Source organism: Juglans regia, chromosome 13, assembly GCF_001411555.2.
Source record: "Juglans regia cultivar Chandler chromosome 13, Walnut 2.0, whole genome shotgun sequence".
NCBI classification, from domain to species: domain Eukaryota; kingdom Viridiplantae; phylum Streptophyta; class Magnoliopsida; order Fagales; family Juglandaceae; genus Juglans; species Juglans regia.
In genome coordinates this window covers 32999805-33011335 of record NC_049913.1, presented here as the reverse complement: position 1 = coordinate 33011335, position 11531 = coordinate 32999805, and the positions used below count along the sequence as shown (strand labels likewise).

At 38.3% G+C, this 11531-nt stretch overlaps 1 protein-coding gene across 8 annotated transcripts; it reads right to left on the bottom strand.

Moving 5' to 3' along the window:
- Nucleotides 1-5447: 5447 nt before the first annotated feature.
- Nucleotides 5448-11531, bottom strand: LOC109003794 (cytochrome P450 89A2-like). 8 transcript variants are annotated; one of them, XR_001998179.2, is made up of 6 exons: nt 9744-11531; nt 9267-9403; nt 8772-9004; nt 7662-7742; nt 7315-7479; nt 5448-5880 (listed from the first exon to the last, which is right to left on the bottom strand). XR_001998179.2 is itself a non-coding variant. In XM_018982088.2 (2 exons), the coding sequence occupies exon 1, from the start codon at nt 11351-11353 to the stop codon at nt 9776-9778; it is 1578 nt and encodes a 525-aa protein (XP_018837633.1). In that variant the 5' UTR covers nt 11354-11531; the 3' UTR covers nt 5542-5880; nt 9744-9775. The 8 variants fall into 8 exon arrangements, 1 of the variants encoding a protein (XP_018837633.1); XR_001998181.2 differs by lacking the exon at nt 9267-9403 and adding an exon at nt 8585-8680; XR_001998185.2 differs by lacking the exons at nt 7315-7479; nt 9267-9403 and adding an exon at nt 8585-8680.

Below are 11531 nucleotides of genomic sequence, written 5' to 3'. Positions count from 1 at the left end.
TTTACAGCAGTATAAGGATGTTTTTTATGAACCTACTGGGTTGCCACCTAATAGATCCCATGATCACAAGATTAATTTGAAGCAGGGAACTTCTCCTATTACTGTTAGGCCCTATAGATATCCATTTTTTTAGAAAACAGAAATTGAAAAAATTGTTAAGGAGCTCTTGACTTATGGTATTATAAGGCCTAGTCAATCATCCTTCTCCTCTCCTGTTTTACTAGTCAGGAAGTCTGATAGCACATAGAGAATGTGCATTGATTATAGAGCCTTAAATGAAGTCACTATAAATACAAATACCCCATTCATGTTGTGGATGAGCTCTTGGATGAACTTTCAGGTTCTACAATTTTTTCTAAATTGGATCTTAGGGCAGGTTATCATCAAATACGCATGAGGGATGAGGATGTTCATAAGACTGCTTTTAGAACTCGTGAAGGGCATTATGAGTTCCTTGTAATGCCTTTTGGTCTTACTAATGCCCCTTCAACTTTTCAAGGCCTTATGAATGAAGTTTTTAGACCATTCCTTAGATAGTTTGTCATTATTATTTTTTTTTTATGACATATTGGTTTACAGCAAAGATATGCCATCTCATTTAGCTCATTTGTCTATTGTGTTGCAAACATTACAACATCATCAACTTTATGCTAAACAGTCGAAGTGTAAATTTGCATGCCAGGAAATAGAGTATTTGGGGCATCTGATTTCAAAAGAGGGAGTGAGGACAGATCTTAGAAAATTGGAGTCTATGGTTACTTGGTCAATACCTAAAAACGTGAAGTCATTAACAGGTTTTTTTAAGATTGATAGGTTACTATAGAAAATTTATTAGGGGCTATGGTCATATTTCTGCCCCTTTGACATCTTTATTAAAAAAAGATGCTTTTGCTTGGACAGATTCTGCTACTAAGTCTTTTAATGCCTTGAAAGTTGCTGTCACTAGCCTTCCTGTTCTTGCTCTACCTAATTTCACTAAAGTATTTGTCATTGAATGTGATGCTTGTGCTACTGGTGTGGGAGTAGTTTTGATGCAAGATCAAAGACCATTAGCCTTTTTAAGTCAGGCTTTGAAGGGAGAAATTTTAGCTCTTTCTACTTATGCAAAAGAGTTCCTAGCCTTAGTGCTAGCTGTTAAGAAATGGAGGCCATACTTTTTGGGAAGTGTTTTTGTGGTTATAACTGACCACCATAGCCTTAAATATTTACTTGAGCAGAAGATTGGCACTGTTGCACAGCAGAGATGGCTTTCTAAACTCCTTGGCTATGAGTTTACAATTGAGTATAAGAAAGGTGTGGAGAACAAGGTGGCTGATGCCTTGTCTCGCAAAGATCAGGTTGATGTAGTAGGGGAATTGGCAGCTTTATCATACCTTACACCAACATGGCTCTCAGAACTAAAAGTAGCTTATGATGTAGATCAGGATATGCAGAAACTAATCACTGCATTGCAACTTGATCCTACTTCTAATTCTTCATTTAAACTGAGGCATGGCATTTTTTTTAAGAAAGACATAATTTATGTGCCTGACTCTCTGTCCTTTAAACAACAGATTTTGAATTACTTGCACTCTAGTCCTATTGCTGGCCATTCTGGGTTCCACAAGTGTTTGCACAGAGCAAGACTAGAATTTTATTAGCTTGGTCTCAAGCATGATGTTAAGTAGTTCATTCGAGAATGTGACACCTGTTAAAGGAATAAGATTCAAAATGTCATTCTAACTGGGTTTTTACAGCCCTTACCTATTCCTGAGCAAATATGGACTGATCTCTCAATGAATTTTGTTGAAGGGTTGCCCATTTCCAGAGGGTATTCTATCATTATGGTGGTAGTGGACAGATTATCAAAGTATGCCCATTTTATGCCTTTGAAACATCCATTTGCAGCTGCTCAAGTGGCCTCACTATTCTTCAATAATGTTTTTAAGTTACATGGTTTACCTAAACCATTGTTTATGATCATGGTTCAACATTTACTAGTTCATTTTGGAAAGAACTTTTTAGATTGTAGGGAGTTAATCTTTCCTATTTTTTAGCTTATCACCCTCAAAGTGATGGCCAAACAGAAGCTGTCAACAAATGTCTTGAACACTTTCTGAGGTCTTTTTCTGGTGACAAACCAAAGCTATGGGTGGATTGGCTTTCATTGGCTGATGATGGTATAACTCCACATTCCACAAAGCTAACTCCATTTGAAGTTGTGTATGGGGTTCCTCCAATTAGGCTTTAGACTTATATTCTTGGTTTGACTTCCAATCAGACAGTGGATCAGCTATTGCAAACTCGGGAACAGATTCTTCTTACACTCAAATCCAATTTATCTCTGGCTCAAGATAGAATGAAGTTTTATTATGACAAACATAAGACTGACATGGAATTTTCTGTGGGACATTGGGTTTATCTTAAACTTCAACCCTATAGACAACAATCTGTGGTAATCAAAAGGAATCTTAAACTTTCACCTCGATATTTTGAGTCATTTCAGATCACTCATAGAATTGGCAAAGTGGCATATCGATTATTTTTACCCTCAGATTCACTCATATATCTAGTTTTTCATGTTTCTGTCTTGAAGAAAAAAAATTGGGGATCAGTTTACACCTATCTCTACCTTACCCCCAGTTGACTTGCAAAGAGAGTTAAGGCCTCAGATTAAGAAAATTTTAGAGAGAAGAAGTGTCAAGAAGGACAATAGAGCATTGGTGGAAGTCTTTATTCAATGGGAAGGTGCTGGAGTGGAAGATTGCACATGTAAACCTTACTAGAAGTTTCGGCAGCAATTCCTTCACCTTGTGGGCAAGGTGCTTTAAAGGGGGAGGGTGTATTATGGATTGAGGTAGTGCTGAAGTGGAAGGATTGTAGTCTTGATATGGTGAGATGGAAGGGGGCAAGGTGCGATGAGGAAGGAAGCTTCTGGGTTGTGTTCATAAGTCAGAAATAGAAAGGTGGTTGATGACAGTTAGTTGTGTGCGAGAAGCTGAGAACGGTGTCGTGTGATGCAAAATTAGTTTCATTCTCTTAATAGAACGTTGTCGTTTAATGCCTTTTTCTTCTTATTAATTGTAAACGCAATCATTTTACTTACGGGAACTACAATAAGTGTTGTTAAAACACTGCCGTTTTGTTCAAACAATTACTATAAATAGAAGAACTTGGGGGGAAAAGTCCCCTACGGATAATTCATGCAATTATAGACTCGTCTCTTCTCTCTTCACTTCATTCTTCTTTTCTTCCCTAATTAGAGCGACTTTTCGAATAAGTCAGTTTAGGTCCATTACAAGGTCTTTCTCGTGTGTGCGCACAAAAAAGAGAGAGTGATGCTCGCCCTTCATTTGACTTGACCCCTGGCCAAGTCTTTTTTTTTCAATGATTTGATTAATTAGCAGTAGTTATGAACAACTACATTAGTTCCTTTAATTTTCTGTTTGGGTGCCCATTCAATTCTAAGTCTATAGTTTTCAAGGGGAAAAAATGAAACAGTTATGTTATTACACTCAGGGACATATTTGGATTATCTATTAACCAGCGAAGTAATAAAAACTAAGACCTCGTTTTGGAAATGAGATGGGATGAGAAATTCATGAATAGTAGTGAAATAGTTTAAGTTATGTTTTATTGGATTTTGGTAAGGGAGAGAAAACGGTTTGAGTTAAGATACTTTATTGGGTTTTGGGAAGGGAGAGAAAAAAAAGTTGAATAAAAATATTATAAAGTTAATAATTGTTAGAATATAATTTTTTAATAAAATAATTGTTTTGAAATTTGAAAAAATTGAATTATTTTTTATGTTTTGTTTGGAAGTTTGAGAAATTGTAATGATTAGGTAATAATTAGATGAACAGTAGAAGATTTAAAGTTGAAAAATGTTTGTATTTGAGTATGTTTGGCAAAGAAATAATGAGAAATTTTGAGATGAGATGAGATGAAATAATTTGTATTCCCAAACGAGGCCTAATTTAAACATTTAACAAGTCGATTAATACTAGAAGAAACATGGTCTGATGTTTTTTTCCTTCTTGGCGGTCCTGGATGCCATATTGTTGGACAGTAGCCTGATATTTTTAGTTGTTAGTTTCATCCACATAGAGATTGGTGTACAAAGGCTAGTTCATTTTTTGGGCAATCTAACTCACATTGGGCTTTCACAAGTCTATTTGAGGATTTTGGAGGCCCACTTCAGGTTCTTGCATTTCTGTTGTTCTGTTGTAACTCTCCCCTACGAGGCAACCTTCCTCTCTGGTTCACCACCCCAAGGGTATGAGAGGCACTTTGAAAATCAATACCGGCCTTCACTTCTATGTTTGTCGAGGGATATAACGCACAATCATAGTGCCCTTTGGACAGCTTCTCTAGACTTCAGTGAGCTTAATTTACATGATTTTCTTGTTTCCTTTGTATACATTATGTGAACTTGGACTGATTGCGCCTATTGTGCTTTTAATGATAGTATTTTTTATAAGTAAATTACTTTAAAAAAAGTGTCATCCTGACGTTACCACATGGACAATTTAATGTCATTTAATGTTTTTTTAATATAAGTAATGACATTTTTACTTATATGTCTCATTCATTTTTGTTTACTGCTTGTCTCTGATGCTTGCAGTTTCTTGGATGTATTCCTTTCAGCGAACCATCATCCATTTACTTTTTTCTCTTTTATTAAATGTCATTGGGAGTTGCAAGTTTTGTGTGGAATGTACCAGGCTGATGTGGAAACGCGTCATGCTAATGAAAATTGATTATGAACTAATATTGTGGCTAATTTTGAATTTGTAGTGTCTGGTATCCCTGATTTTGAAGTTTCATAAGGCCTTGCCACTTGTTTTTGGATTTTTTTTTTCCTTTGTTACTATACATAGCTGTTAGTGTTATGCATACATGTTATGAGTTTTTTTCTCCTTGGTTGCTAGAGGTAATATACATTGAAGGTTCAACAGGCAAAGGACACTAGAAGGGAAAACATGCAAAGGATACTACAGCTGAGAAATTTGGAGTTTGATCAATTTGAGGAATTTGATGGTTGATGAGTGTCACTGTAGCTGTTTTGATAATGGTTTAATGTGTGATTGTAAATGGCTGAATAGGTTTAGTTTGTAAATGGGTTTAGTTTTTATCTATGGGTAAATGTGTGCTTGTAAAATGGTTGAATGGGGTATGAAAACTATTTTTGTTGTGAGTTACTAGAGCCGAATGGTCCCAAAGGTCAGCTGCCCTCTGCATTGGCTACGATCTGAGGTCCAAACTCAAAAACCATTCTCTTGCATTGCCAAAGAATTTTCTTCAAGTGTAGCATTTTTGTGAAAATGGAAGTGTTCCCATTTTCTTCAAGTGTAATATTTTCAAGAAGTGCAAATCATGATATGTAAAAGGGTAATCTGATATGTGAAAGGGGTACTATTTTTTTGAAGTGTAAAAAAATCAAGACTTCAAATCCATTAGCCAGAAGATTCAGAACCTCATTTCATTGCATATAAACAAAGACCACAAAACCTCATTCCACTGCATATAATTAGAACCTTATTCAAACTACACTATAGCATCTCAAATAACACAAGTGTTTGCACACATAATTCCGAGTCCACAATCTACATAAGTAACACCAAGTACATCTCCACAACTGGACACAAAAGAAGCTGCATGTAATGATAAGAATAGGATGTACTGTCCAAGCAGCACCTCATTTTATTAAAATCCAAACAACAAAAGGAGCAAAAAAATTCCATTAATTCATTTGGTTTGGCCAGTAACAAACAAAAGACCAGATCCCTTAATTCAACGTCGACTTCGCTTCCAATCTTGTTCATTTTAGTCATCCGAAGTTTGCACCATAGAGCCATTCAAAATACTGGGTGGAATGTATACCAAAGTTCAAGACCAGATCTGAAAAATGGCAGAAACAGACGTATCAGATATTGAAAGCCATAATGAGGATAATCTGTCTAATGATAAACCAGAAAAGGAACACAAAAAGGAGTAATGATGAAACTTTAATAGTCAAAATACTCCATCATTACACCAATAGATAAACGTTGGCTGACTTGAGTAAGTAAAGCAAATAAGAAACCATTCTTTGGGCTAGTAAGTGGCATCATAAACATATATGCATGTCAACTCAAAACTAAACCATAGAGATACACTTTTCACGTTACAACTATGAGAGTGCAAAAATTCTGTTAGTTAAAGGGTGGAAAGTGCATTTTTCCTTAGAATGTACATTTGAAAGAGCAAGCCATCACAAAGTAATGATCCACAGAGATAGAGAGAGCTTGTGTCAGATGGTGGATTTTCTACTTTTTTTGGTCAGTGTTTTCAACATTTTTAAGCTTCTTCATTAAAAAACTGCCCTTTTAACTTCTATCGCCTAAGTAAATATTATAACTACACTCAATAGTCAAGATGCTCATTGACAAGAGTCAATAAACTAGTTTACCATGAAACAAGAAATAAAAAAAAATATATTTTAGAACCAAATAGAAATAAACCCCTATTGCAGACCGCTAAAGTTCCTTCAAGCTTCTTTGTTGCAGCAAGCAACTTCTCATCAATGAACGACAACTTGACAACACCCTGTTTTTATGGTCATTAATTTTCTGTATTTTTCTGGCAGAGCACTTGAACCATAACATGAAAGTAACAGGCTTACCCACCACCACAGGCAGCAGAAAAAAAAAAATTAACTCAATAAATTAATCCCCATAGAAAGAAGGAAAAAAAAAACCCTTGCTGCTGGAAGTGTTCCCATGAGCTGATCAAAGGGTTTAAAAGGCTTCCCCAAGAAAAGAGTAATTTCTAAATCAATAAGATCTTTGAGATCAGAAGCAAAAGGAGCATAGTGGTAGGGATAAAACCTGAGAGTGGCAGTAGATAGATGCAAATTCGAAACTCAATGGTTGTTAATCAAAGTTACACGAAGACGAACCTTAGTCGGTCGTTAATCAGATAAATTTATTGAGCAGTTAGTGCAAAGATTGTTGTTACAAACTTATAGAGAAAATATGACTTCTCATCATTAACTGGCAAAGCTATCGAGAGCAGCTTTAGAAGGGAATCAACACAAGAAATTAATGGCGGATAAGCATATGCAAGTGACTGTCCATCCCAACAAAAAAAAAAAAAACATAGCAAGTATTTGGGACTTAGCACTTGAAACAGGCAAAAAAAAAAAAGTCTCAAATAACACCAGAGTTCAAAATATTCTGATCTACAAAGTAGTGAAAGAATTACACGCTTGTTATGAAATCGAAAAATTCTAAACCTCAAGCCCAAAAGGGCTAAGTCTGAACTCTACATACTGGAAAAAAAAGAGGAACTCACTAGTAAAGGATGAAAACAGAGAACTTCAAATGACAGCTGACTTGACTTGAAAACAAAGAACTTCAAATGACATCTTGTAACTAATAGTCTACCCAGCTGCTGTCAATAATGTCTTACGCCTTACATCAGCTGACTTGACTCGAGTTCCAAGAACCAATTCAATCCCTACAGAGACCGAGATCCCAAAATAAATACCCACATTGAGAGAAACATGCACCAATATTTACATGGCTCCAATCAACACACAACACATATCAAGAACATGTATCAACAGAAAGGTATTCTGCTGAGTAAATTTCTTATTAGCCTATTTAATTAAAAATATAATAGTGAAAGAATATGACTACCATGTTCCTTATACCACTTTGGGGTTAGCCTTTCCTCGTTAGCACCAACACATGTATGAAATGATGGAAGGCTTGCATGATCTGCACGTTAGCACTTATTTCAGTAACCAATTCAGACATAACCTCAGCAAAAAAGATGAAAGAAAGAACTAAATGAAAAACTAATCAGCATTTGCCTATCAATTAAGAAAATCAGGAAAACATTTAATCCCACTTCACCCAAAAGTGCTACGCTAAAACTCCAGGATCATCACCCTTGAGGTTGTCATAGCAGAGTCTAGATACCAATGAAGCAAGAGCTTCCAGGTAAATGATCAGCTTATTCACTAGGTTAATCCCACTCTGTTTTTGGTGATTTAGATTCCATGATATAATTGAATAAGCACTACAGCATGTCATTGTCTTTTCATTTTTCCAAAAAAAACCTTCATTTTTTTGATAAGTAAGAATAATTTTTTTTTCTCTCCAGAAAACCTTCATGAACAGAACTGTAGCTACAAAGTTCTGTGATTTCTTAATAAGAAACCGACATACAGCCCAAAATTAAAAAATAAGGAATAAAGATCTTTGCTTTCCATTTCATCTATTTTTTTTATGAGTAGCAAAAAAAACAACATTTTTCTCAAAGAGAGAGGAGGACAACACCTACATGAAGGTTCACACAATAAATTAGCGCTTGAATCCGGAGGACAAAACGATTAGGACTCAAAAATAATGCGTCACAAATGACACAATGATTTCGAGAATCTGTATTTCATATCCTAGCATCTGGCTTCCTCTCATTTTTTCTACATTTAGCAACACACGGAAAGAGTTCACCAAGATAATCTTAAGAGCCATACGGAAAAGATTTACCAACACCATCGAGAATCAAAAAGAAACTGAAGTCCTATCTGATGCAAAGAAAATAAATTGCTAAACACCAGGGATGCTCATCTACATTTCCTTTCTCTCAGTGTCTATATAATTTGGGAAGAAGAAGCGAATACTCCAGTTCTCACTTTTCTATTCCTCAGTGTCTGACCAACAAACACAGGAGCAAACTACCACTCAAAATGTAAGATACCAATGGCAAAAAGATCAAAAGGTGTATCCAAGATCTAAAAGTACCTCAGCAGCGAGATATTCAAGAACCGTGGCGAGGTAGATCGGAGCACCAGAGCCTGTCCACTAGGCGTAGCGACCCTTCTTCAAATACAAAGCAATCCAACCCATGAGGAATTGAAGCCCAGCCTTGATAGACTTCGAGACTGACTTCTTCCTGTCTCCACCTCTTCTACCTCCTGCTCCCCTCGTCTTCTTCGCGGCCTCCATCGGAAAGGGAATTGAAATGTTCTTTCAACCTTGGAGAGCAAAACTTTCAGAGTGCTAGTTTTGAATTTTGGAGTGGTGTGGAATGGAGAGGGCGGCATTCAAACCGATGAAATGCACATTTTGATTATAAAAAAAAAAAAAAAAGTGACACATAAGGTGTGCTACGGATCAGCCGTGAACAGTGGCTGATCTGTAGCTTTTCTCATCTTTATTATGCATGAGAAGCATAATTGAATTAATAAATAAACAAATGGGGAAAGATGTCCTATGATTCTAGCAATTTGAACTCACCCATTGCATTGGGTGAATGAATGAATATGCTAGAAACTTCGACACGCAGATTACTGCTTGAAGGGAATATGAATGAATACACCAGTTTCATCTTTCATCCTAATCACATATCTTTTTGGACGAGTGAAGGAGTCGAGCTGTTAGCATCACAAATTGATATTCTTCGTCATAGATTTGTCATTTCTGATCAAAGTTTACACATCAACCGATGAAATTGAAAATGAAAAAATTTAAGACGAAGATTAGCATGCTCCGACAGTTCATTAAATTTTCTATCAAACTCTGAAGTAGCAATGCTAATGGAGAAATAACCCAACAAATTGTTGCCTTTACATACAAACAGTGAAACAGTGGACCACACAGATACAGGGGCATCCATCCAGTAAAAAGCAGAGCAAGAGCCTACATTGATATCTTAACTACAGATTCATCAAGCGTTCACGTTTATAATATAAGAAAAGTAAAGCTATTACTTACCAAAAAAAGAAAAGAAAAGTAAAGCTATCCATTCACAATCTGGGAGATAGATTGGCCTTCAATGGATCCTTCATCACCATAGTGAACTCCTGCTTCTCTGACAAATCAACATCATCACCATCCACAGCCTTCCACTCAAAATTCCATACTAAATTGGCAACAAAGTACTCCAAATGAAGCATTGCCAAACCAGAGCCAGGACAGATCCTCCTCCCAGCCCCAAACGGCATCATCTTAATCTCCCTGCTTCCCGTTATATCAAACACTTCCCCTCCTCCTCCTCCATCACTACCTCTCAAGAATCTCTCTGGCCTGAACGCCATGGGATCTTCCCACACCTTCGGGTCCCAGCCCATCTCTGCCACCATGAAATTCAAAGTGGCATTCTTGGGCACCGAGTAGCCTTCCAACACGACATCCTCCGTCACAGCATGTGGCAACACTAAGTGCGCTGGTGGGTGACGCCTTAAGCCCTCCAAAACCACTGCCTTCAAATACGGCATCTTGTACAAATCCTCTTCCTTCACCTCCTTTTCTGCATGCCCTCCAACGACCCCTTTGATCTCTGCCCAAAGCTTCTCTTGGACATGGGGGTATTTCACCAAATTTGCCATGATCCACTGTAACGCCGTGGACGTTGTATCCGTGCCCGCGTTGAGAAACTCCGAGCACAAGCTGACCATTTCCTCCACACTAAGCTTCCTCTTCCCCTCCGGCAACTCCAAATCCAACAACGTATCCACGTACGACACCACAAACTCATCATCACCATTATCTTCTAGGGGGGCGTCCTCTTTTGCCTTGGTTAGCCTTTCTTGCTTCACTCTCTTCCTCGCTTCTATCAAAGGCCCTAGTATAGCATTCTGGTCTCTCCGAAGGTTGAACAACAATTCCCAACGCTTGCGGAATAGTATCTTTCCAAGCCTCGGCCAGAAATTGAGCATGTTAAAGCGACCAAAGCTCAAAAGCAGGCGACGCTGGATGGCTTCGATTTCTTTGATCTGGGTCTCGAGGAGCTTGTCCCCGAAACACATCAGAACCAGCAGGCAAAACATAGCGTATTGGAAGTGGTCAATCAGGCGGACGGGGTAAACTACGCCCGATTCGGTCTTGGAGTGAGATTCAAGGCGGTTGAGAAGGATGTCCAATACCCACTTGCGCGCGCGCGAGTAGGACTTGACACGCGAAGGGTGGAGAATCTCGGAGGTGAGGTTTCGGCGGAAAAGTCGCCACGTTGGTCCGTAGAAGGAGGAGCTGATGTTGCACTGGTTGCTGGAGAGGATCTTAGTAGTGGGGAGGGCGGGGGGGCGATCAGCGAAGACGGCGCCATTCTGGACTAGGGCTTGGTGGGCGATGGAGCGGTTGGCGACGAAGATAGCCGGACGGGAGCCGATATGCAGAGTAACGATGGGGCCATACCTGGTGTGGAGGTTGCGGAGTATGGGCTCGAGCTCGGAGAAGGACTTGCGAAGCAAAAAGAAGTTGCCGATGATGGGGATGTTGAGGGGTCCGGGAGGGAGCCGATTGTTTCCGGAGGATTTCTTGAAGACGAGAAGGTTAAGGAGGGCTGCGAGACAGAGGGAGAAGATGATGATGAACCAGGTCTCCATAGTCGACCTCAACGATAAGATATTGTTCAGTTGCGTTCAGTAATCAACCAATCTTGTGTGGCAACGGTGTATACAGGAAAGAAGTTCAAGGAAACATTAGACAGAGGTTGAGGATAGCAGAGCCCTGCAATCATATAAATTGGATCCTTAATTTTTCAACGATCCGTGTGAGTGGCAG